Genomic DNA, 27,579 nt, shown 5'->3' with positions numbered 1-27,579 from the left:
GGGTCTAAAAGTCACCAAAATAATTCAAACAATCTCTAATACAAAAAATGAACCTCAGATCTTGATTCCAAATCAACCAAAGTACATTCCAACTGCCCAAAGAAAACCAAAGCGATAGAACCCATGACTTACAAAACATAAATGGCCACAACACTGGCATTTGTTGTGATTTGGCTTATTATAAATAAAACTGAATTTGATTTACTTAGTTTTAACATCTGCCGAGTAACAGAAAAGGATAAGAAGAGGGTGTTTTTCACTTCTTGTGTTTACCTCGTATCACTGGCACTATCTGTGTTTATCCGTGAGACTTTAGTAGGAAACAGCTCCTTCACTCAGCACCACCAGGAAAGGAAAACAGGAATCTGTTGTTTGTTCACTGCTGATGTTAAACTGACTCAGACAGACTGACAGCAGAGGTTAGAAGCGTGTGTCTAACTCTTCTGAACGGGTTTCCACAGATGTCAAAACTTCAAGATGAAAATCCACCAAGAAGCCCAGCCGAGGACTGCTGCTGTGACAGTACGTGCACGCTCACACACACACACCTGGCATCAGAACCGGCTCTGGGAACCAGATCTGGCATCAGAACCGGCTCTGGGAACCAGATCTGGCATCAGAACCGGCTCTGGGAACCAGATCTGGCATCAGAACTGGCTCTGGGAACCAGATCTGGCATCAGAACCGGCTCTGGGAACCAGATCTGGCATCAGAACCGGCTCTGGGATCAGAACCGGCTCTGATGAGCCCGTGTGTGTTTCAGGCTGTTACCACTGCTGTGCGATCCAAGGCGTAGACGCGTCCCGGGGAGCCGGGAGGTTCTGGTCTGATCTCCGGAGAGTCTGTCTCCTCCTGGTGCAGCACAGAGTGTTTGAGGGCTTCATCGTCTTCATCATCCTGCTGAGCAGCGCCGCTCTGGTAAACAAACACACCCGACATCATCAGCTCACGTGATCTGCCTCAGTCACATGATCTGCCACAGTCACGTGATCTGCCTCAGTCACGTGATCTGCCACAGTCACGTGATCTGCCTCAGTCACGTGATCTGCCTCAGTCACGTGATCTGCCACAGTCACGTGATCTGCCACAGTCACGTGATCTGCCTCAGTCACGTGATCTGCCTCAGTCACATGATCTGCCTCAGTCACGTGATCTGCCTCAGTCACGTGATCTACCTATGAAAGGCCCCTGCGTATGGAAGGTTAGGATTGGTGAGGGTTAGGGTTGGGGTTACGGTTGAGGAGAACCGGGCTCCAGGCCCTCCAGCCAGGTTAGGGTAGGGTTGGGTTGGTTAGGTTAGGGTAGGGTTGGTGAGGGTTGTGGTAGGGTTAGGATTGGTTAGGGTAGGATAGGGTAGGGTGAGGGTTGGTGAGGGTTAGGGTTGGGTAGGGTAGGGTTAGGGTTGGTTAGGATTGGTTAGGATTGGTTAGGGTAGGGTTGGGTTGGTTAGGGTAGGATTAGGGTTGGTTAGGTTAGGGTAGGGTTGGTGAGGGTTGTGGTAGGGTTAGGATTGGTTAGGGTAGGGTTAGGGTTGGTTAGGATAGGGTAGGGTGAGGGTTGGTGAGGGTTAGGGTTGGTTAGGGTAGGGTTAGGGTTGGTTAGGGTAGGGTGAGGGTTGGTGAGGGTTAGGGTTGGTTAGGGTAGGGTTAGGGTTGGTTAGGATAGGGTAGGGTGAGGGTTGGTGAGGGTTAGGGTTGGTTAGGATAGGGTAGGGTGAGGGTTGGTGAGGGTTAGGGTTGGTTAGGGTAGGGTTAGGGTTGGTTAGGATTGGTTAGGATTGGTTAGGGTAGGGTTGGGTTGGTTAGGGTAGGATTAGGGTTGGTTAGGTTAGGGTAGGGTTGGTGAGGGTTGTGGTAGGGTTAGGATTGGTTAGGGTAGGGTTAGGGTTGGTTAGGATAGGGTAGGGTTAGGGTTGGTTAGGGTAGGGTTAGGGTTGGTTAGGATAGGGTAGGGTGAGGGTTGGTGAGGGTTAGGGTTGGTTAGGGTAGGGTTAGGGTTGGTTAGGATTGGTTAGGGTTGGTTAGGATAGGGTAGGGTGAGGGTTGGTTAGGGTAGGGTTGGTTAGGATAGGGTAGGGTGAGGGTTGGTTAGGGTAGGGTTAGGGTTGGTTAGGATTGGTTAGGGTAGGGTTAGGGTTGGTTAGGATAGGGTAGGGTGAGGGTTGGTGAGGGACACCTGACCAGACTCAGAACCTCTGATCCTCCGTATTCTGCTGCTGGATCTCCTGGCGATGCAGACAGGTCAAAGGTCGCAGCGTGTTGGGATGCGGTGAACAGATCTCTGCTGACCTTTGGTTGTTTGTTCGCAGATGTTTGAGGACGTCCACCCTGAGCAGCGTCCGGTCCTGCAGATGTTTCTGGACAGATTGGACCAGGTGTTCGCCTTCGTGTTCCTGGTGGAGATGCTTCTCAAGTGGGTCGCCTTCGGATTCAAGAAATACTTCAGTAGCTTCTGGTGCTGGCTGGACTTCCTCATCTTAGATGTGAGAACGTGATCAAAACCCAAAGTATTGGTAACTTCACTCACCGGCATGTCGGTTGGTCGGTCTGAAATCCTCCCTGAAGCGCTCGTAACGCGTCCTGGTCGGGTTCAGATGGTAACATCGCTGTGTCAGAGATAGAAAATGATCAGAATCAGGACAGAAACATGTGAAGTTCTTCTCACAACCACAGCTTATCCACAGATAAAGGTCCTTGCTGCCCCGTGGGGAGGCTTTTGGGTTGGGGTGAGACCAGGAGGTGAGGTTTTCCACTGAGAGCCCCTCCGTCTGAGAGTAGTTTACCAATGCGTGATGGTCCTGAAAGCTCATAAACACTCAGGAAGTATTTCACTTATAGTTGTTATATCTTCATGGTGACTAGGGATGGGAATTGATCAGATTTTTACGATTCCAATTCCATTTTCGATTCTGCTTAACGATTCTGTTCTTTGTCGGTTCCCTTATCGATTCTCATTTGGAGAAAAAGGACAACAAACCGGTCGATTAGCATCAACTTTGTTTAGTTTAGAAGTAACACGAGTCGTGACCTCACAAACCCAACAACGGTGAGGTCCACATTGGTCTATCCTGGCCTGGGTAATTTAACTCTTCCTGCTCTGGTGAAAGGAGAAGCTGGAGGTAGAGGTGAACTGGGGGTAGTACCACCAGCCTCTGGCTCTGAGCCAGTCAGGCTCTGTCTCTCATGATTTCATCTAAATGTAATGCCTGAGAAGGCATTCATTTAACCTTAACCGTTACTAACAGCAGCTTTTACAATGAGGCAAATGGCGCTAACATGATAGGCAGTGTTAGTTAGTTAGTTAGTTACCTGCAGTGTTAGCCGAGGACATGCTAACGTTGCTAACGTTGCTTGTGTATTTTATCTTCCAGGCGTCTCTGATCAGTCTGACAGCCAACATCCTGGGATGGTCCACCGGACCGCTGAGGACCCTGAGGGCCCTGAGGACCCTGAGGACCCTGTCCCGCTTCAAAGGCATCAGGGTGAGACTAGGACCCCCATCTGTCTGTGGGTGTGGGTGTGTTCTGGTGTTTTTATGATTTATTGAATGAAAAGGTTTCATAACCGCAATAAAAGACCTGAGAGACCTGCTTCCTCCATCAGCTGACCTGACACAGACACAGGCTGTGTTCGAAAACGCCTACTACATACTGCATACTGCATACTACATACTACATACTACATACTGCATACTACATACTGCATACTGCATACTACATACTGCACACTACATACTGCATACTGCATACTACATACTGCACACTACATACTGCATACTACATACTACATACTACATACTGCATACTGCATACTACATACTACATACTACATACCACCTACTACATACTGCATACTGCATACTGCACACTACATACTGCATACTGCATACTGCATACTGCACACTTCATACTGCATACTACATACTGCATACTACATACTGCATACTGCATACTTCATACTGCATACTGCATACTGCATACTACATACTGCATACTGCATACTTCATACTGCATACTGCATACTACATACCGCATACTACATACCGCATACTACATACCGCATACTACATACTGCATACTGCATACTACATACCGCATACTGCATACTACATACCGCATACTGCATACTACATACCGCATACTACATACTGCATACTACATACTGCATACTACATACTGCATACTGCATACTACATACTGCATACTGCATACTACATACCGCATACTACATACCGCATACTACATACCGCATACTACATACTGCATACTGCATACTTCATACTGCATACTGCATACTACATACCGCATACTGCATACTACATACTGCATACTACATACTACATACTGCATACTACATACTGCATACTGCATACTACATACTGCATACTGCATACTACATACCGCATACTACATACCGCATACTACATACCGCATACTGCATACTACATACTACATACCGCATACTACATACCGCATACTACATACTGCATACTGCATACTTCATACTGCATACTGCATACTACATACCGCATACTACATACTACATACTGCATACTACATACTGCATACTGCATACTACATACTGCATACTGCATACTACATACCACATACTACATACCGCATACTACATACTGCATACTTCATACTGCATACTGCATACTACATACCGCATACTACATACTGCATACTACATACCGCATACTACATACTGCATACTGCATACTGCATACTTCATACTGCATACTGCATACTACATACTGCATACTACATACCGCATACTACATACTGCATACTGCATACTGCATACTACATACTGCATACTTCATACTGCATACTACATACTGCATACTACATACTGCATACTGCATACCGCATACTACATACTGCATACTACATACTGCATACTGCATACCGCATACTACATACTGCATACTGCATACCGCATACTACATACTGCATACTACATACTGCATACTACATACCGCATACTACATACTGCATACTGCATACTGCATACTACATACTGCATACTTCATACTGCATACTACATACTGCATACTACATACTGCATACTGCATACCGCATACTACATACTGCATACTACATACTGCATACTGCATACCGCATACTACATACTGCATCCTACATACTGCATACTGCCTACCGCATACTGCCTACTGCATTCTGCATTCTGCATACCGCATACTGCCTACTGCATACTGCCTACTGCATACTACATACTGCATACTACATACTGCATACTGCCTACTGCATACTGCCTACTGCATACTGCCTACTGCATACTACATACCGCATACTACATACCGCCTACTACATACTGCATACTGCATACTACATACCGCATACTACATACTGCATACTACATACTGCCTACCGCATACTACATACCGCCTTCTGCATACTACATACTGCATACTGCATACTACATACCGCCTACTACATACTGCATACTGCATACTACACACCGCATACTACATACCGCATACTACATACTGCCTACTACATACTGCATACTGCATACTACACACCGCATACTACACACCGCATACTACATACTGCATACTACATACCGCCTACTACATACTGCATACTGCATACTACACACCGCATACTACACACCGCATACTACATACTGCATACTACATACTGCCTACCGCATACTACATACTGCATACTACATACCGCCTACTACATACTGCATACTGCATACTACATACTGCATACTGCATACTGCATACTACATACCGCCTACTACATACTACATACTGCATACTACATACTGCATACTGCATACTACATACCGCCTACTACATACTACATACTGCATACTACATACCGCCTTCTGCATACTACATACTGCATACTACATACTGCATACTGCATACTGCATACTACATACCGCCTACTACATACTACATACTGCATACTACATACCGCCTTCTGCATACTACATACTGCATACTACATACTGCATACTGCATACTGCATACTACATACCGCCTACTACATACTACATACTGCATACTACATACCGCCTTCTGCATACTACATACTACATACTACATACTGCCTACCGCATACTACATACCGCCTTCTGCATACTACATACTGCATATTGCATACTACATACCGCCTACTACATACTGCATACTGCATACTACACACCGCATACTACATACCGCATACTACATACTGCATACTACATACTGCCTACCGCATACTACATACTGCATACTACATACCGCCTTCTGCATACTACATACTGCATACTACATACTGCATACTGCATACTGCATACTACATACTACACACTGCATACTACATACTGCATACTACATACTGCATACTACACACTGCATACTGCATACTACATACTACATACTGCATACTACATACTGCATACTGATCGATCAGACAGTATGCAGAGCGTTTACCCACAATGCATTTCGCTCCTGCCCGAGCTGAAATCAGCCGGCCTGAAGCTGATTTCTCTTAAGCTCTAAACTCTGTAAACTTTAGCAACATTTGAAACATTTTCAGGTGAGAAAGTAGTCGTTTAGATCCCCAACGTGTTGAAAACCTGACAAAATACCGGCTGTTTACCATTTTGTTCCCACGAATTCGGCGCTACTAAAGCTAGCCGCAGTGAGCAACGCACTTCCTGTTATTTTCACAAAATAAAATATCCGTTGCCTTTTATCATAGGGAAAGCCATTACCATACAATTGGTGCTTTTGTTTTGAAAACAGGAAGTGAACCTACCCTCGTTGTAGCTAGCTTGAAACTGCCGTTTTGACAGGAAATGATGATCGGCGACGTCACGTTACGTTGCATCTTGGGTAGTTTGAGTATGAGTAGTAACCTCATGATGCATACCCAACATTTAGGAGAATCTAGTATGCATCCGGGAACTTAAAAAAGTTAAAGTTAGTAGGAGTAGTAGGAGAAGTATGCGGTTTCGAACACAGCCACAGTTCTATGTGGAGTGGACTTAACCACCGGGACCGATCTGAGGCGGGGGGGGGGGGACCCAGTTCAGTCCGATCAGTTCAGTCCGATCAGTTCAGTCCGATCAGTTCAGTGTCGCTTCTGGGAAACTGCGTTTACAGACAAATCCTCCACAAAAGAAGAATAAAAACCAAATAGAACAACAGAAACATTTACAACAACAAACCCAACTCTGCATTAGAATGGATAAAAACGGTCCCAGGGAAGGTTTTTACCTTTTCTGTGTCTGATTGGGTCAGAATTAGACCGAGTTATGTTGATATGAGTGGGGGGCACCTGTGCTCAGGTGACTCTCAGGTTGGTTTTTAATGTTGACAGGTGGTACATTGACCAATAAGGAGCTGTTCTGATTGGATGGAAGCACCTGTGTGACCCTGTGTTACTCTGCAGGTGGTGCTGCGCTCGCTCAGGCTCGGCCTCCCGTCCCTGTGCCGCTCGCTGCTGGTCACGGCCTTCATCTGGCTGCTCTTCGGCCTCCTGGGGATGGACCTGTTTGCAGGAAAGTTTTATTTCTGTTTCAATGAGACGTCAGAGGAGTACTTTGCACTCGAAGAGGTTTCCAACAAGACCGAGTGTCTGACTCTCCAGATGCTGAACTTCACCGAGGTCCGCTGGAGGAACGCAAAGTTTAACTTCGACAACGTGGGGATGAGCTTCCTGTCCCTGTTCATCGTGGTGAGTGTCACACAGTCACAGCATCCAACATGTAAACTAGTGATGCACCAGATCCTGATTTTTAAGGTCCTGCCGGAACCGGAACCGGATACCGGATCCTACTCGGATCATCAGCTAGTACATTATAATGCAGTGAAAACCACTGTACAGTTAATTTCCTTTCCTTAACAGATGAAATACGCAATAACTTCTTACATTATCTATTTTATTTGAATATAGTCTCTTGGAACACACCGCTGAAATGTTCAGCTTAACGTCATTTGTGTACAGGCTTAGTGTTCTGTTCAATCCAAAGAACAAATAAAGAGAGCAAAAAATGACATTATTACTAAAGAGAATGAGGCCTGTCATAAACAGCAAGCCATAAAATGCTCTTTGAAAAGTAAAAGAATCCAACAAAACATAGGCCTACTGGATTTACAAACTAAAATATAGCAAATTTAGCACATGTATAACTCTTGGATACAAAATTTTAATAGGCCTGATAAATGTAATGAAAAAAAATGTAGGCTAATAGTAGCCTATTAACTGCAGACTGATTTTTTTTTTTTCTCAGAAAAACAAAACACTGGGAATCTTGATAATCATCATGAATGCCTACAGTCATGGAACATAGGCTATTTCATTTCTATTTCAAGCACTTAACTGTAGGCTCCATTAGAACATTAAACAAAGTGTGGCACAAAAAACTCGAACCTACTCTCCTGTAGGTTATTTTATGAACAACTTCTATAGGTAGCTTTCACAGAAAATGAGCGTTTCCTTTCAGAAAAACAAGACGCTCTGCATTAATCGGCGACAGCCGGTTGCGAGTGTGAGAACGGATGTCTCCAGCGGTGCTGAAGAGTCGTTCACTGGGTACAGAGGTTGGTGGTGGGCAGAGATAAACTTTGGTCGTTTTTGACAGCAGTGGAAAGCGCTGCTGATTGCCGTTTCCACCACTGAAGCGGGTCTTCGGTTAGAGGAATCAGTGGCTCGCTGAAAAAAACGCTGACCTCTGTTTCGGCGCTCAGTGTGGCTGCCGCCGCCGACTGCTAGCACAATGGAAGTTATCTTCTTTAAACATTTAACGACGTAATCACGTTGTGCTTACGTGCTGTAGGATCCGGTCCGGTTGGGGCACCGGGTCCGGCAGTAACAGAACCTCGTCAAAAACGCCACTATCCGTCCGGAACCGGACCCCGGATCCTGGATCCGGTGCATCTCTAATGTAAACATCTGTAAACATCTGTAAACATGTAAACATCTGTAAACGGATCAGTTCCCCGGTCCTGGTTCTGTCCAACATTAGGATCTGTTCAGCTGATCTATTCTAATGAACTCCTGTGTTGGTTTAGTCCCTTTCTGCAGGCTGGATGGACCTCTTGTACTCAGGTGTGGACTCCAAACAGGTCAGTACACCCACTGGTTCTGGTTCTGGTGCTGGTGCTGGTTCTGATGTGTGTGTGTTTGTAGATTGAGGACCAGCCTGCATATGAGAGCAACCTGTACATGCACCTGTACTTCCTCTTCTTCATCGTTGGCGGCTTCTTCACCTGGAACCTCTTCATCAGAATCTTTGTGGACGCGCTGCAGCGCCGCCAGATAAGTCTGCAGACACCATGTCACCATGACGACAGCGGGGCTGTTGGCCCCTGTTTGGGGTTGTTTCTGATGTTGACTCTGTGTCTCTGTTAGTAAACTTTCTTCTCGTTTGTCTTCCTCACGTTGGAGAGAAACATGTTTTCATGACGGCGGAGCAGCAGAAGTATTCGAGGGCTGTGGCCAAGAAGTTGTTTGAGAAGCCTGATGGAGCTACTCCAAGACCTCAGGTGAGCTCAGAGCACGGCCTCGTCCTCCCTGCTCCCAGGTAAGCGTTACTCTCCGGAAGAACAAAGGAATAAAACATCTGGAGCAGATAATCCAATAAAACATCTGGAACATGTAGGGTTAGAGTGTACTGTCAAAGTACACCCTACCCGTACCCTTACCCTACCTTACTGTCACAGTGCACCCTACCCTTACCCTAACCCTACCTTACTGTCACAGTGAACCCTACCCTTACCCTAACCCTACCTTACTGTCACAGTGAACCCTACCCTTACCCTAACCCTACCTTACTGTCACAGTGAACCCTACCCTTACCCTAACCCTACCTTACTGTCACAGTGCACCCTACCCTTACCCTTACCCTAACCCTACCTTACTGTCACAGTGCACCCTACCCTTACCCTAACCCTACCTTACTGTCACAGTACACCCTACCCTTACCCTTACCCTAACCCTACCTTACTGTCACAGTACACCCTACCCTTACCCTTACCCTAACCCTACCTTACTGTCACAGTGCACCCTACCCTTACCCTTACCCTACCTTAATGTCACAGTACACCCTACCCTTACCCTACCTTACTGTCACAGTACACACTACCCTAACCCTACCTTACTGTCACAGTACACCCTACCCTTACCCTAACCCTACCTTACTGTCACAGTACACCCTAACCCTACCCTTACCCTTACCCTACCTTAATGTCACAGTACACCCTACCCTTACCCTACCTTACTGTCACAGTACACACTACCCTTACCCTACCTTACTGTCACAGTACACCCTACCCTTACCCTAACCCTACCTTACTGTCACAGTGCACCCTACCCTTACCCTAACCCTACCTTACTGTCACAGTGCACCCTACCCTTACCCTAACCCTACCTTACTGTCACAGTACACCCTACCCTTACCCTTACCCTAACCCTACCTTACTGTCACAGTACACCCTACCCTTACCCTTACCCTAACCCTGCCTTACTGTCACAGTGCACCCTACCCTTACCCTTACCCTACCTTAATGTCACAGTACACCCTACCCTTACCCTACCTTACTGTCACAGTACACACTACCCTTACCCTACCTTACTGTCACAGTACACCCTACCCTTACCCTAACCCTACCTTACTGTCACAGTGCACCCTACCCTTACCCTACCTTACTGTCACAGTACACACTACCCTTACCCTACCTTACTGTCACAGTGCACCCTACCCTTACCCTTACCCTACCTTACTGTCACAGTACACCCTACCCTTACCCTAACCCTACCTTACTGTCACAATGCACCCTAACCCTTACCCTTACCCTACCTTACTGTCACAGTACACCCTACCCTTACCCTACCTTACTGTCACAGTGCACCCTAACCCTTACCCTTACCCTACCTTACTGTCACAGTACACCCTTACCCTTACCCTACCTTACTGTCACAGTGCACCCTAACCCTTACCCTTACCCTACCTTACTGTCACAGTACACCCTTACCCTTACCCTAACCCTACCTTACTGTCACAGTACACCCTTACCCTTACCCTACCTTACTGTCACAGTGCACCCTAACCCTTACCCTTACCCTACCTTACTGTCACAGTACACCCTTACCCTTACCCTAACCCTACCTTACTGTCACAGTACACCCTTACCCTTACCCTAACCCTACCTTACTGTCACAGTACACCCTACCCTTACCCTACCTTACTGTCACAGTACACCCTACCCTTACCCTTCCTTACTGTCACAGTGCACCCTACCCTTACCCTACCTTACTGTCACAGTACACCCTACCCTTACCCTTACCCTACCTTACTGTCACAGTACACCCTACCCTTACCCTACCTTACTGTCACAGTACACCCTACCCTTACCCTTACCCTACCTTACTGTCACAGTGCACCCTACCCTTACCCTTACCCTACCTTACTGTCACAGTACACCCTACCCTTACCCTAACCCTACATTACTGTCACAGTACACCCTACCCTTACCCTACCTTACTGTCACAGTACACCCTACCCTTACCCTTACCCTACCTTACTGTCACAGTAAACCCTAACCCTACCTTACTGTCACAGTACACTCTACCCTTACCCTAACCCTACCTTACTGTCACAGTACACCCTACCCTTACCCTAACCCTACCTTACTGTCACAGTACACCCTACCCTTACCCTAACCCTACCTTACTGTCACAGTACACCCTACCCTTACCCTTACCCTACCTTACTGTCACAGTACACCCTACCCTAACCCTTACCCTACCTTACTGTCACAGTACACCCTACCCTTACCCTTACCTTACCTTACTGTCACAGTACACCCTACCCTTACCCTTACCTTACCTTACTGTCACAGTACACCCTACCCTTACCCTTACCTTACCTTACTGTCACAGTACACCCTACCCTTACCCTAACCCTACCTTACTGTCACAGTACACCCTACCCTAACCCTTACCCTACCTTACTGTCACAGTACACCCTACCCTTTCAGCTGTCCTAATATCAGTCGGGAGATCGTTCCACCATCGGGGTGCCAGAACAGAGAAAAGCCGTGACCGTGTCGATCGTGCGCAGGGACCCCTGAGTGACGGGGCAGCCAGGCGCCTGGAGGCCGCAGAGCCAAGTGGTCAGGCGGGGGTGTAGGGCTGGACCACAGCCTGGAGGTATGAAGGAGCTGTTCCTTCCACTGCCCTGTAGGCCAGCACCAGAGTCTGAAACTGGATGCTGCAGCTACAGGGAGCCAGTGTAGAGAGCGGAGAAGGGGAGTGGTGTGGGAGAATTTGGGGAGGTTGAACACCAGACGAGCAGCAGCTTTCTGAACCAGCTCCAGAGGTCTGATGGCAGAAGCCGGGGCGCCAGCAAGGAGGGAGTTGCAGTAGTCCAGGCGGGAGATGACCAGAGCCTGGATGAGCACCTGCTGCCTTGTCGGTGAGGAAGGGGCGAATCCTCCGGATGTTGTAGAGGAGGAATCGGCAGGAACGGGTCACTGATGCGATGTTTGGTGAGAACGACAGTTCGTCGTCCAGGGTCACACCCAGATTCCTCGCGGTCCGGGTTGATGTCACCACAGAGTCATCCATGGTGATGGCCAGATCTCTGAATGGGCAGCCCTTCCCCGGGAGAAACACCAGCTCAGTCTTGTCCAGGTTGAGCTTAAGGTGGTGCATCTCAGTTGAGTGGCCCACCTTGAACCCGGACTGGTAGGGATCCAAGAGGTTGTTCTGGTGGAGGTAAGAGGACAGTTGTTTAAAGACAGCACGTTCAAGAGTTTTGGACAGAAAGGGTAGAAGGGATACCGGTCTGTAATAAGGTTGGAGGAGGGATGAGAACGTTTGGAAGAGTTTTTTGGGGTTGGAAGCAGAAGTTTGAATTTTGTTACAGAAGAAGGCAGTTTTTGCAGCAGAGAGAGAGGAGGAAAAAGTGGAAAGCAAGAACTGGAAGGCAAGAAGGTCTTCAGGCAGTTTACTTTTCCTCCATTTGCGCTCGGCCGCCCTCACGCTCCGCCTCTCAGTACGCACTGAGTCCGACAGCCAAGGGGCAGGTGGAGCTGAGCGTGCAGGCCTGGAGGTGAGGGGACAGAGTTTGTCCAGAGAGGAGGACAGGGTGGAGAGAAGAAGATCAGTAGAAGTGTCAGGGGAAAGAAGAGAAAAAGATTCAGGGGCAGGCAGAGCAGAGAGAACAGAAGAGGAGAAGTCAGTGGGGGAGAGAGAGCGGAGATTGGGACGAGAAGATACCAAGTGGGTGGGGGGAGGTCGGGAGGGAGGAGAAGAGAGGGAGAGGGTGTAGGACATGAAGTAGTGGTCAGAGAGGTGAAGAGGAGTGACAGAGTGGTTGGCGCTAGAACAGTGCCTGGTGAAGATAAGGTCCAGTGTGTTGCCAGCCTTGTGGGTAGGAGGAGATGGGGAGAGAGCAAGGTCGAAGGAGGAGAGAAGAGAAACAAGAGGGTGAAGCTTCTCTGTCTGGATGTTGAAATCACCGAGAAGGGTGAGGCCGGAGCCATCATCAGGGAAGTGAGAGACAAGAGTGTCCAGCTCCTCCAGTAAGTCCCCAATAGGGCCTGGTGGGTGATAAACTACAGCGATGGTGAGCTTGACCGGGTGAGAGACAGTGACAGCATGAAATTCAAAGGAGGAGGGAGAGAATTGCAGGAGGTAACAAAGAAAGTATTTCCAGTCCCTGGAAATGAGCAGGCCAGTACCACCGCCCCGCCTCGCAGCTCTGGGAGTGTGAGAGAAAGAGTACACATCAGACAGAGCTGCGGGCGTGGCAGTGTTTTCTGGGGTGATCCAGGTCTCTGTAAGAGCAAGAAAGTTAAGGAAGAGCATGGATGCATAACCTGAGATAAACTCAGCCTTCTGCACAGCAGACTGGCAGTTCCACAGCCCCCCTGCCACCACTTGCTCAACATGAATAGAGAGAGAAGGGTGGATGAGGTTAGTGGGGTCCCGGCCTCTGGGTCTGACCCTGTATCTGCGTGGGCGCCAAGACCGAGAGGAGAGAACGGGAATGAAGCACATGGTTACTTGAAAAATGGTACTTTACACTTACAGGGACCGTCCAGACGAAAATCTTCCTTGAAGAAGTTAGACTTGAAAAAGTCAAGTGCCTTTGTACAACAGCCTACGTTTGGAGACTGACGCTGAAAGCTGACGCTTCCAACAACAGGAGTTGCTTTGTACTGATTCACTAATTGCTGATTGTCTGCAGGAGTGCAGACCCCTCCCACCGATTAAAAGACAAGTGGCCACTCAGGCCTGAAGCTAGTTTCAATGGGGCTGTTATCACACAGTGAAAAACAAGCCAACGGCAAATTTACTTAGCAGTTAGGGTAGGGGTTAGGGTGTACTGTGACAGTAAGGTAGGGTAAGGGTAAGGGTAGGGTAAGGTAAGGTTAGGGTAAGGGTAAGGGTAGGGTGTACTGTGAAAGTAAGGTAGGGTTAGGGTTAGGGTAAGGGTAAGGGTTAGGGTAAGGGTAGGGTGTACTGTGACAGTAAGGCAGGGTTAGGGTTAGGGTAGGGTGTACTGTGACAGTAAGGTAGGGGTAGGGTTAGGGTAGGGTTAGGGTAAGGGTAGGGTGTACTGTGACAGTAATGTAGGGTAAGGGTAAGGGTGGGGTGTACTGTGACAGTAAGGTAGGGTTAGGGTAAGGGTAGGGTGTACTGTGACAGTAAGGTAGGGTTAGGGTAAGGGTAGGGTAAGGGTAGGGTGTACTGTGACAGTAAGGTAGGGTTAGGGTAAGGGTAGGGTAAGGGTAGGGTGTACTGTGACAGTAAGGTAGGGGTAGGGTTAGGGTAAGGGTAGGGTGTACTGTGACAGTAAGGTAGGGTTAGGGTAAGGGTAAGGGTAAGGGTAGGGTTCACTGTGACAGTAAGGTAGGGTTAGGGTAAGGGTAGGGTGTACTGTGACAGTAAGGTAGGGGTAGGGTTAGGGTAGGGTTAGGGTAAGGGTAGGGTGTACTGTGACAGTAAGGTAGGGGTAGGGTTAGGGTAAGGGTAGGGTGTACTGTGACAGTAAGGTAGGGTTAGGGTAAGGGTAGGGTGTACTGTGACAGTAAGGTAGGGGTAGGGTTAGGGTAAGGGTAGGGTGTACTGTGACAGTAAGGTAGGGTTAGGGTAGGGTTAGGGTAAGGGTATGGTGTACTGTGACAGTAAGGCAGGGTTAGGGTAAGGTTAGGGTGTACTGTGACAGTAAGGTAGGGTTAGGGTAAGGGTAAGGGTAGGGTGTACTGTGACAGTAAGGTAGGGTTAGGGTAAGGGTAGGGTGTACTGTGACAGTAAGGTAGGGTTAGGGTAAGGGTAGGGTAAGGGTAGGGTGTACTGTGACAGTAAGGTAGGGGTAGGGTAAGGGTAGGGTGTACTGTGACAGTAAGGTAGGGTTAGGGTAGGGTTAGGGTAAGGGTAGGGTGTACTGTGACAGTAAGGCAGGGTTAGGGTAAGGGTAGGGTGTACTGTGACAGTAAGGTAGGGGTAGGGGTAGGGTAGGGTGTACTGTGACAGTAAGGTAGGGGTAGGGTTAGGGTAAGGGTAGGGTGTACTGTGACAGTAAGGTAGGGTTAGGGTAAGGGTAGGGTGTACTGTGACAGTAAGGTAGGGTTAGGGTAAGGGTAGGGTGTACTGTGACAGTAAGGTAGGGGTAGGGTTAGGGTAAGGGTAGGGTGGACTGTGACAGTAAGGTAGGGTTAGGGTAAGGGTAGGGTGGACTGTGACAGTAAGGTAGCGGTAGGGTTAGGGTAAGGGTAGGGTGTACTGTGACAGTAAGGTAGGGTAAGGGTAGGGTGTACTGTGACAGTAAGGTAGGGTTAGGGTAAGGGTAGGGTTAGGGTGTACTGTGACAGTAAGGTAGGGTTAGGGTAAGGTTAGGGTAAGGGTAAGGGTAGGGTAGGGTTAGGGTGTACTGTGACATTAATGGTGTACAGACTTGGGTGGAGCCTGATTTTAAACTTTTCTTCAGGTTGTCACCCAGCTTTGAACATCTGTTTCCTGTCCATTTCCAGAGCTGCTGCCAGGCTTGGCTCTATGACCTGGTAACCGCCCTGCCCTTTGAAGTCTTCATGGCGGCGATGATCTGTGTGTACATGGTGGTTCTGATGGTGGAGACGGATGATTCGAGCTACAAGCCATTTATGGTCGTGATGTGGTTCCACAACGCCGCCATCTTTATCTTCCTCACCGAGTTCATCCTGAAGATTATTGCTCTCAGGCAGCACTACTTCCGCTCTGTTTTAAACATCATTGACTTTGCCGTCCTCATCGGGTTAATCGTAGGTGAGTTGTCAGTGGCTGATGACATCATCTCATGTCATGACCTTCGAACTGTAGAGTTTTTCAAGCTTTATATTCTTTGTCTTTGTCTTGTTATTCTTTATTATTGGGCTGTCCCTGCAGCTTTCTTCCAGTCTGCTTTACATTCAGAGCTGTGAATTATACCAAGGAGCCGACCTCGACCAGGTTTCAGACCAGGTTTTCTCCAGAAATATTGCCAATTATCTCTGTAGCCCACTAGGGTTGTGCCGATGGACGATATCATCGTGCATCGTCATTTATGACCCACCATCACGATGGATGGTAACCATCGTGATGCCACGCCCACCTTTTTTTTTTTTTAAGGAATATATATAACTACGGTAATATGAATTAGAGTCAGGCATGAAAATTAAAATAGCCTATGCTACAAATATGCCTAATTGGCTTATTCTTATATAATTTATTATTCTTATTATTTTTATTAGGGTATTATGTCTAGGTTACAGCTTGTCTTCGTTTTTCCCACGTCAAACATTTCATGTTATTCACGCTAACTGCTCGTAGTGCGTCGGGAAACTTGCTCATTGTCAACAGAAAAGGTGGTATGACGTTCAACTTCAGCTAAAGCATTAACTTTGCAGTGCAAAGGCTGGCAACTCGTACTGCCTGTCAAAGGTGTGTAGCATGGCCTTGAAAGTGGGCTTCTCGAACGTGTTGAACGATATCATTTCTTTGGCCAGGTAGCGAGTTACAACACCTGTCAGCTCCTGCCACCGGTCACTGTCAGTTTTATATTTAGTGCTTTTCGCAAACATCACAGATATGCTCGGTTGCGTTTTTTGGCAAGCCCTGAGCGCACAGACACGTTGATCGTTGCATATTCTTCAGGATGGTGAACACGCAGGTGATCGCGTAGATTTGTTATCTGTCCATCTTTGGCACGGACCACAGATGCGCAAATCTTACAGACACATTTATTTAAATCTTTTGGCAGCCCACGCTCATCTGGTTCAAAACCAAAGAAATTCCAAATAGACGAAGTGGTGCCCTTCTTTCCAACCAACTCCTGCGTCATGGTAGGTTGCCAGCTGTTGAAATGAAATGAGCCTCTAACGGAATAAAACGGATGCTTTTAACCGTTAAAATTCAGGAATGGAACGGCAGCTTTTTATAACGCGCAGCGCGCCAAAGCGCATTAGTAAAACAAAATATATAGTTTTAAATGTATTACCATTAAATTGCCGTTGTTAGTAGATTATTATTATATATTTTATGATGGCCTAAATATTTATTTATTGTTACAATTAAGTAGGTTAAATAAGTAGGCTATCTATGGGATAGTGACATTCTGGCACGGGCCATTCAAACGCAATGGGAAGGATGTTTTTTTTTCCCCCCTTACAGCTAAAGCCTGGGGAGTCTGTGTAGAATCATCACCATGTAGCTTATATACTACCGTTTTATTATTATTATTTGATCATTAATAAGTCGTAGCCAACCCCCCCCCAACCCCCCCCCCACGACGATATCATCGTCCATCACGATGTTTCACTGTAAACATTGTCTTCTGCCAATTAAGAAGACATCACCCAACCCTATAGCCCACGTTGTTTGCTGGACACCATCTAGACAACCAGCGATTGTAGGACGACATGCGGCTAAACATGTCATCGCTGGTCAGATTTGGCAGGGGTCCAGAGAAAACTACGGAGTCCCACATTGTTTTGGCAAAATTACACACCGATGCAACATTGATTTTAGTGACTGGGTGTCATTACCGCCGACGTGAATAACTATTTTACCGTATTAATGTTTATCCTTAGCCAGCAGTTTTAAATAGGATTCTACGCTGCCCGCTCTGGCCCCTGGAATGCATTTGACTATGGCCGCTGGTGTCTCTAATTCCACGTTTCTGACTATAGAGCTGCCAATTAAATCAAATCAAATCAGATTTATTCGTAGCACATTTCCAAAACAATTCAAAGTGCTTCACATAAAATAAAAGCATTGCAGCAGGGAGTGGAAGAAGCATTAAAAATACATAAAAGAATATAAAGAGAAACAAATAAAATCATTTAAATGAATTTAAAAACCAGCAACAGTCCAGATAAGTTCAAAGATAGCGTGCAGATTTCATGCATAGACACATGAGAACAGAAATGTTTTTAACCTGGATTTAAAAATGTCTCCATTTGGTGAAAGTTTAATCTCCACTGGCAGTTTGTTCCACTTGTTTGCAGCATAACAGCTAAATGCTGCTTCTCCATGTTTAGTCTGGACTCTGGACTGGACCAGCTGACCTGAGTCCTTGGATCTAAGAGCTCTGCTGGCTTTATATTCTCTGAACAGATCACAGATGTAAACCATCAGCAGGCTTTTAAAATCTATTCTGTGACTGACTGGAAGCCAGAGTAAAGATTTTAAAGCTGCTGTGATGTGTTCAGATCTCTTAGTCCGGGTTAAAACTCCAGCAGCAGCGTTCTGGATGAGCTGACCCTCTTCTTTTTGCTCCCAAACAGAATGATCTCAGTTTGGTCTTCATTTAATTGTAGAAAATTCTCTCTCATCAAGGTGTTTACTTCCTCCAGACACTGGAAAAAATCCAAGTCTTACCAAGTATATTTGTCTCATTTCTAGTTAAAATATCTCATTAATAATAATAATAATAATACATAGGTTTTATATAGCGCTTTTCCAACTGCTCAAAGACGCTTTACATAAGGAACAAACAGAAAGCAGAGATAAAAAACAAGACATTATAAACAAGAGAAAAACACTGTTACAGACTTTAGGCACATGGGGGGGGGGGGGGGGGGGGGGGGGACATTTTATCAGGTGTTGTCGGTGATTTTGAACAGGTGGGTTTTGAGCTGGCTTTTGAATGAGGGGAGTGTATCGGAGTTCCGGATGGCGGGGGGCAGGGAGTTCCAAAGGGTGGGGGCAGCGATGGAGAACGCTCTGTCCCCAAGGGTGCGGTACTTGGTCTTAGTGATGGGAGTGAGGAGGTTTGCATCAGAGGAGCGGAGATGTTGAGTGGGGGAGTAGGGGTGGAGGAGGTTTGTGAGGTATGGAGGTGCAAGGTTATTGAGGGCTTTGTAGGTGATGAGAAGGATCTTGAAGTTGATTCGCTGTTTTATTGGAAGCCAGTGAAGTTGTTGAAGGATGGGAGTGATGTGTTCTCTGGAGGGGGAGTGAGTGAGCAGTCGGACGGCCGACTTTTGGACATATTGCAGTTTTTGAAGAGCAGAGGAGGGGAGGCTATACAGGATGCTATTGCAATAGTCGAGTCTGGAGGTGATGAAGGCATGGACGAGTGTTTCGGCAGCTGAGGGGGAGAGAGTAAGGCGAAGGCGTGCAATGTTGCGGAGGTGGAAGAAGGCTATTTTGGTAACCTGGTTTATGTGGGATTTGAAGGAGAGTGTGGGGTCCATGATGATGCCGAGATTTCTGACCAGGGGGGAGGGAGTGACGGGGTGACCATCAATGCAGAGTGAGAAATGCTGGGAGGTGGGGAGGGTGGATTCTGGGCCAAAGATGATCATTTCAGTTTTATTGCTGTTGAGTTTGAGGAAGTTGTGATTCATCCAGGCTTTGATGTCAGTTAGGCAATTGGTGAGGGTGGAGAGAATGGCAGCAGTAATGGCAGTGGTGGTGATGTATAGCTGGGTATCGTCGGCGTAACAGTGGAAGTGAAGACCATGGTGGCGGATAATGTGACCCAGTGGGAGCATGTAGAGGATGAAGAGGATTGGTCCGAGCACTGAGCCTTGGGGAACTCCGTGTGAGACAGGGGCGGTGCGGGATTTGTGGTTGTTGATGGAGATGTAGTGGAGTCTTTCAGACAGGTAGGAGGTGAACCAGGAGAGAGCAGAGTTGATGATGCCAATGGCTTGCAGACGGTTGAGGAGGATGGAGTGATTGATGCTGTCGAAGGCAGCACTGAGGTCGAGGAGGAGGAGAATGGTGAGGGAGCCGGAGTCGGAGGAGAGTAGGAGGTCATTGGTGACTTTTAAAAGTGCTGTTTCGGTACTGTGATGGGTTCTGAAGCCAGATTGGAATGTTTCGTACAGGTTATTGGAGAGGAGGTATTGCTTTAATTGTGCTGCGACGGCTCTTTCCAGAATTTTTGAGAGGAATGGGAGGTTGGAGATGGGCCTGAAATTGTTGGGGTCGTCAGGGTCAAGGCCAGGTTTTTTAAGGAGGTGGGTGATGGCAGCAAGTTTAAGAGGAGAGGGGACGGTGCCGGAGGTAAGGGAGGAGTTGATGGTGTCCGTGATGAGTGGGGCGAGGGAGGTGAAACAGGCTTTGACAAGCTCAGAAGGCATGGGGTCCAGGGGGGAGGTGGATGATTTCATGGTGGAGAGTATTTTGGAGAGGTCGGCTGTGGTTATAGGGGAGAAGATGGAAAGCTGGTGGTCGGGGGATGAGGGAAATGGAGGTTCAGAGTTGGGGGTGGTGGCAGTGGAGGTGACAAGCTGGTGTGTATGTTATCGATCTTAGAGTGGAAAAATGATAGGAGGTTGTTGATTGAAGTGTTCATTACACTTAATATCAGACACAACTGCCTAACAAGCACCATTTCAGCCAGATATAGGAACTTGTTTTAATAGAATACATCTGGAATATCTTGTTAAGTGAAAAAGTCTTGAAAACATCTTGTTTTGAGTCACATATCATATAAAACAAGCTTTTTTTTCATTTGAAGAGGTTTTTAAGCTAATTTCAAGATCACTTTTAACTCAAAAGTCCTAAATATCACATCTTATTTCAAGAAATCTTGACAAGCCGATTTTCACTAGTTCCATTGGCAGATTTATTTGCTTATTTCAAACAAAAACGTCTTTTATTTGTTGTTTTTTTACTTATTTTTCGAGGGGCATTTTTTCCAGTGTGACACAGTACGTCTGCTGGGCTGCAGTCGCCATGGTGACAGACACATAAAGTTGTGTATCGTCTGCATAACTGTGATATTTGATGTAAAAGTTCTGTAATATCTGACCCAAAGGGAGCTTATACAAGTTAAACAGAAGAGGTCCAAGAATCGACCCCTGGGGGACTCCACATGTCATGGCCACTCGCTCAGATTCATAGCTGCCAATTGTACCAAAATAACTCCGGCCTTCTAAGTAGGACCTGAACCAGTTAAGGACCGCTCCAGAAAGTCCCAACCTGCCCGGGGGCCCGGAGGCTCGGGATCTGCTAAGGGATGGCTAACGGGGTTAGCTGCGCTAGGTGGCTCCTCACTGGCTAAAGGGGGTTGGTTAGTGGTTAAGGTAATGTTTTTTTTTAATGGTGCTTAGCTAAGCTCCCACATCGAAAAAACTAACTAAAAATCTATCCAAAACCAAAGAAAGACACGAAAGGAGGCAGAGGAGTAACTAAACATCTGAGCCGAGCTCAGATCAGCTGAGACCAGAACCAGGACCTTTCTGCTGAGACCAGAACCAGGACCTTCCAGCTGTTAGGAACCAGAACCTTTCTGCTGAGACCAGAACCAGGACCTTCCTGCTGTTAGGAACCAGAACCTTTCTGCTGAGACCAGAACCAGGTCCTTCCAGCTGTTAGGAACCAGAACCTTTCTGCTGAGACCAGAACCAGGACCTTCCAGCTGTTAGGAACCAGGACCTTCCTGCTGTTAGGAACCAGAACCTTTCTGCTGAGACCAGAACCAGGACCTTCCAGCTGTTAGGAACCAGAACCTTTCTGCTGAGACCAGAACCAGGACCTTCCAGCTGTTAGGAACCAGGACCTTCCTGCTGTTAGGAACCAGAACCTTTCTGCTGAGACCAGAACCAGGACCTTCCTGCTGTTAGGAACCAGAACCTTTCTGCTGAGACCAGAACCAGGACCTTCCTGCTGTTAGGAACCAGAACCTTTCTGCTGAGAGCAGAACCAGAACCTTCCAGCTGTTAGGAACCAGCCTAACAGCAGGAAGGTCCTGGTTCTGGTCTCAACAGAAAGGTTCTGGTTCCTAACAGCAGGAAGGTTCTGGTTCCTAACAGCTGGAAGGTCCTGGTTCTGGTCTCAGCAGAAAGGTTCTGGTTCCTAACAGCTGGAAGGTCCTGGTTCTGGTCTCAGCAGAAAGGTTCTGGTTTCTAACAGCAAGAAGGTCCTGGTTCTGGTCTCAGCAGAAAGGTTCTGGTCTCAGCAGAAAGGTTCTGGTTCCTAACAGCAGGAAGGTCCTGGTTCTGGTCTCAGCAGAAAGGTCCTGGTTCCTAACAGCAGGAAGGTCCTGGTTCTGGTCTCAGCTGGAAGGTCCTGGTTCCTAACAGCAGGAAGGTCCTGGTTCTGGTCTCAGCAGAAAGGTTCTGGTTCCTAACAGCTGGAAGGTCCTGGTTCTGGTCTCAGCAGAAAGGTTCTGGTTCCTAACAGCTGGAAGGTCCTGGTTCTGGTCTCAGCTGGAAGGTCCTGGTTCCTAACAGCAGGAAAGTTCTGGTTCCTAACAGCTGGAAGGTCCTGGTTCTGGTCTCAGCTGGAAGGTTCTGGTTCCTAACAGCAGGAAGGTCCTGGTTCTGGTCTCAGCAGAAAGGTTCTGGTTCCTAACAGCACAAAGGTCCTGGTTCCTAACAGCTGGAAGGTCCTGGTTCTGGTCTCAGCAGAAAGGTTCTGGTTCCTAACAGCTGGAAGGTCCTGGTTCTGGTCTCAGCAGAAAGGTTCTGGTTTCTAACAGCAAGAAGGTCCTGGTTCTGGTCTCAGCAGAAAGGTTCTGGTCTCAGCAGAAAGGTTCTGGTTCCTAACAGCAGGAAGGTCCTGGTTCTGGTCTCAACAGAAAGGTTCTGGTTCCTAACAGCAGGAAGGTTCTGGTTCCTAACAGCTGGAAGGTCCTGGTTCTGGTCTCAGCAGAAAGGTTCTGGTTTCTAACAGCAAGAAGGTCCTGGTTCTGGTCTCAGCAGAAAGGTTCTGGTCTCAGCAGAAAGGTTCTGGTTCCTAACAGCAGGAAGGTCCTGGTTCTGGTCTCAGCAGAAAGGTCCTGGTTCTGGTCTCAGCTGGAAGGTCCTGGTTCCTAACAGCAGGAAGGTCCTGGTTCTGGTCTCAGCAGAAAGGTTCTGGTTCCTAACAGCTGGAAGGTCCTGGTTCTGGTCTCAGCTGGAAGGTCCTGGTTCTGGTCTCAGCAGAAAGGTTCTGGTTCCTAACAGCTGGAAGGTCCTGGTTCTGGTCTCATCTGGAAGGTTCTGGTTCCTAACAGCAGGAAAGTTCTGGTTCCTAACAGCTGGAAGGTTCTGGTTCCTAACAGCTGGAAGGTCCTGGTTCTGGTCTCAGCCGAAAGGTTCTGGTTCCTAACAGCTGGAAGGTCCTGGTTCTGGTCTCAGCAGAAAGGTTCTGGTTCTGGTTCCTAACAGCAGGAAGGTCCTGGTTCCTAACAGCAGGAAGGTCCTGGTTCTGGTCTCAGCAGAAAGGTTCTGGTTCTGGTTCCTAACAGCAGGAAGGTCCTGGTTCCTAACAGCTGGAAGGTCCTGGTTCTGGTCTCAGCTGGAAGGTTCTGGTTCCTAACAGCAGGAAGGTCCTGGTTCTGGTCTCAGCCGAAAGGTTCTGGTTCCTAACAGCTGGAAGGTCCTGGTTCTGGTCTCAGCAGAAAGGTTCTGGTTCCTAACAGCTGGAAGGTCCTGGTTCTGGTCTCAGCCGAAAGGTTCTGGTTCCTAACAGCTGGAAGTTCCTGGTTCTGGTCTCAGCCGAAAGGTTCTGGTTCCTAACAGCTGGAAGGTCCTGGTTCTGGTCTCAGCAGAAAGGTTCTGGTTCCTAACAGCAGTAAAGTCCTGGTTCTGGTCTCAGCCGAAAGGTTCTGGTTCCTAACAGCTGGAAGGTCCTGGTTCTGGTCTCAGCAGAAAGGTTCTGGTTCCTAACAGCTGGAAGGTCCTGGTTCTGGTCTCAGCAGAAAGGTTCTGGTTCCTAACAGCTGGAAGGTCCTGGTTCTGGTCTCAGCAGAAAGGTTCTGGTTCCTAACAGCAGGAAGGTCCTGGTTCTGGTCTCAGCAGAAAGGTTCTGGTTCCTAACAGCTGGAAGGTCCTGGTTCTGGTCTCAGCTGGAAGGTCCTGGTTCTGGTCTCAGCCGAAAGGTTCTGGTTCCTAACAGCTGGAAGGTCCTGGTTCTGGTCTCAGCTGGAAGGTTCTGGTTCCTAACAGCAGGAAGGTCCTGGTTCTGGTCTAAGCCGAAAGGTTCTGGTTCCTAACAGCTGGAAGGTCCTGGTTCTGGTCTCAGCCGAAAGGTTCTGGTTCCTAACAGCTGGAAGGTCCTGGTTCTGGTCTCAGCAGAAAGGTTCTGGTTCCTAACAGCTGGAAGGTCCTGGTTCTGGTCTCAGCCGAAAGGTCCTGGTTCCTAACAGCTGGAAGGTCCTGGTTCTGGTCTCAGCTGGAAGGTCCTGGTTCTGGTCTCAGCCGAAAGGTTCTGGTTCCTAACAGCTGGAAGGTCCTGGTTCTGGTCTCAGCAGAAAGGTTCTGGTTCCTAACAGCTGGAACCAGAACCAGGACCTTCCTGCTGTTAGGAACCACATCCCCTTGGCTTGGCTTCATGTTTTAATGATTTTAAAGAATAATCTGTTGGTTTGTTCCCGTCAGGTTCCTTCGCGGAGAACCATTTTAGCACCGTGTACGTGTTCCATCCGGGACTCTTGGCTGTGCTCCGACTGGCCCGCGTCGTTAGCATCCTCCGCTACATCCGCTACGCCAGAAAGATCCGGATGCTGATTTTGGCTTTCGTGATGTCATGTCCTGCCCTGCTCAACATTGGCCTCCTCCTTTTCTTGGTGGTGTACACTTACTCCTACGTGGGCATGTGGGCCTTTGCCCACGTGAAGAGAGAGGCCACAGTCGATGACATGTTCAACTTTGAGACGTTTGGAAGCAGCATGACCATCATGATGACGGTCGGTCCGTCCTCCGTATGGGACGGCCTGCTGTTTCCCATCATGAACACCCCTCCAGACTGCGACCCAGACATAGACTGCGGCAGCCCCATGGCGGGCATCGTTTTCTTCACCTCCTACATCCTTCTGCACGTCCTGCTGGTGGTCCACCTCTTCATCGCTGTCGTTGTTGAGAGTTTCCGCAGCAGGAACCCGGAGGACGCCACTCCGCTGAGCGAGGAACACCTGCAGATGTTCCACAACACCTGGAGCAAGTTTGACCCCGACGGCTCGCAGGTCATTCCGTACGGGTGAGTCCTCGGTCCGAAGCTTCGTCCACATATGGCTCCTTACTGAGGGCTCATTAACGCTCTGACTGTGGTCCACAGGGAGCTGTCGGATTTCTGCCATGCCCTCCAGGAGCCGCTGAAGATTCCCAAACCAAACTCTATCAGACTGGTCCTCATGGACCTGCCTCTGCTTCCCGGGGACCAGGTCCGCTGCCTGGATGTCCTGTGTGCGCTCACCTCCCAGGTAACGCCACCTGCTACCATTGTTATCATCATTATGGGTAGGGATGGGAATTGATCAGGTTTTTATGATTCCAATTCCATTTTCGATTCTGCTTAACGATTCGGTTCTTTGTCGGTTCCCTTATCGATTCTCATTTGGAAAAAAAGGACAACAAACCGGTCGATTAGCATCAACTTTGTTTAGTTTAGAAGTAACACGAGTCATGACCTCACAAACCCAACAACGGTGAGGTCCACATTGGTCTATCCTGGCCTGGGTAATTTAACTCTTCCTGCTCTGGTGAAAGGAGAAGCTGGAGGTAGAGGTGAACTGGGGGTAGTACCACCAGCCTCTGGCTCTGAGCCAGTCAGGCTCTGTCTCTCATGATTTCATCTAAATGTAATGCCTGAGAAGGCATTCATTTAACCTTAACCGTTACTAACAGCAGCTTTTACAATCAGGCAAATGGTGCTAACATGATAGGCAGTGTTAGTTAGTTAGTTACCTGCAGTGTTAGCCGAGGACATGCTAACGTTGCTAACGTTGCTGGGTTCAGATTCACCAACGTTAATCATTCATTCATAGTTATTGCATGTTGGTAGTATTTCCTCCCTTTGGTGAAATATTCACTTTGCAAGTTGCCCTGTAGTCGTCTTTTTTAGGGATGTGTAACCAAACTTTCGAGCGTTTGTACCGCTTGGGCGCCATGTTTACTGTTGGCTGCTGGCTGCGCTGGACTCGCCACGCAACGCTGCGTGGTGACGTCATTCGCGCCCACTGGAATCGATAAGGGAATCGTTTGCAAAATCGCCAAACGATTCCAAGGAATTGAAACACTGGGAACCGGTTCTCGATTCCCATCCCTAATTATGGTTATTATTGTTGTTTTTTAATCATCATTATGTGTTATATGTGCAGGAGTCTGATGGATCAGGAGATAGGTATGCTCTCAAAGCCAGGCTGGAGGGAAAATTCCACATCAACGATATATCCAAGGTTCCTCTTCCTTTCTGTTCTGTTCCGCTTTGCTCTGAACATTTAGATATTGTACAATAAACTGGGTTGTTGAACTGTAAAACACCAAACATCAGTTATAAACACATTCAGGTCAGATGACACAGGGCTCATTCTGAGGTCCTAGGGACACTCCAGGACCACCTGATGACCTGACGTGACTAAGAGTTTTCAGTATCAGGAGGCTTTATGATTGTGATTATTGTCTAAGTACAGCAGGTTTCACAACAGCTTGGCAGAGGCTAGAGATAGGCATTATGGCAGAGTGTACGATTTCTCCATTAGCATTTACAATGGTGATGGAGATAATTAGAGCATCCAAGTGGGTTGTAGGTGGAGAGAGACGTCAGGATGGCATGCGTCTTACACCAATTAGAGCATACATGGATGATATGATGTTGGTGACTAAAACAGTGCCATGTATGAAGGGAATTTAAAGTGGGCTGGTATGAAAATCAAACCTCCTAAGTCTAGAAGTATCTCAATAAGTAGAGGGAAATTAAGTGAAAGAAAGTTTGTAATAGATGAAGAAAGCATTCCAATAATAAGGGAAAAGGCAGTGAAGAGTTTAGGCAGGTGGTACCAGGCAGACATGAATGATGGAGAGCAGGCAGTGCAGTTTGGGAAAGATGTTGCTGAGGGACTGGATAGAATAGATAAATCAGAGCTTCCAGGAAAGTTGAAGCTGTGGTGTCTGCAGTTTGGATTGTTTCCTAGGTTGATGTGGCCACTGTCTGTGTATGAGATTCCATTATTTGTTGTAGAGAAAATGGAAAAATTAGTTGGTTTTTACATTGGGAAGTGGCTAGGTGTTCCTAGATGCTTAAGTACTGTGGCACTGTATGGGAAAGGCATACTCCAGCTCCCAGGATCTAGTCTAGTAGAGGAGTTTAAATGTACTAAAGTTAGGACAGAGTTCCTGTTAGCTGGGAGTAAAGATGTGGTAGTTAGTAAG

At 47.7% G+C, this 27,579-nt stretch overlaps 1 protein-coding gene across 2 annotated transcripts in view; it reads left to right on the top strand.

Annotated features, from left to right (window-relative positions):
• The window catches only part of LOC142384534 (sodium channel protein type 4 subunit alpha B-like), a 73,132-nt gene that overhangs the window by 43,788 nt on the left and 1,765 nt on the right, over positions 1-27,579 (top strand). For both annotated transcript variants that reach the window (XM_075470837.1, XM_075470838.1), the window contains 12 exons: positions 462-522; positions 764-918; positions 2,309-2,482; positions 3,371-3,481; positions 7,418-7,702; positions 9,040-9,093; positions 9,158-9,286; positions 9,409-9,513; positions 16,009-16,279; positions 24,811-25,408; positions 25,487-25,631; positions 26,529-26,606. In XM_075470837.1, the coding sequence (XP_075326952.1) occupies positions 462-522; positions 764-918; positions 2,309-2,482; positions 3,371-3,481; positions 7,418-7,702; positions 9,040-9,093; positions 9,158-9,286; positions 9,409-9,513; positions 16,009-16,279; positions 24,811-25,408; positions 25,487-25,631; positions 26,529-26,606 (2,166 nt within the window). The remainder of the gene's footprint in view (positions 1-461; positions 523-763; positions 919-2,308; positions 2,483-3,370; positions 3,482-7,417; positions 7,703-9,039; positions 9,094-9,157; positions 9,287-9,408; positions 9,514-16,008; positions 16,280-24,810; positions 25,409-25,486; positions 25,632-26,528; positions 26,607-27,579) is intronic.

The sequence above is a fragment of the Odontesthes bonariensis genome, chromosome 7 (assembly GCF_027942865.1).
Source record: "Odontesthes bonariensis isolate fOdoBon6 chromosome 7, fOdoBon6.hap1, whole genome shotgun sequence".
In the NCBI taxonomy this organism is placed as follows: domain Eukaryota; kingdom Metazoa; phylum Chordata; class Actinopteri; order Atheriniformes; family Atherinopsidae; genus Odontesthes; species Odontesthes bonariensis.
Note: the sequence above shows the minus strand (reverse complement) of the source record. Positions and strands in the feature narration are given on the sequence as shown.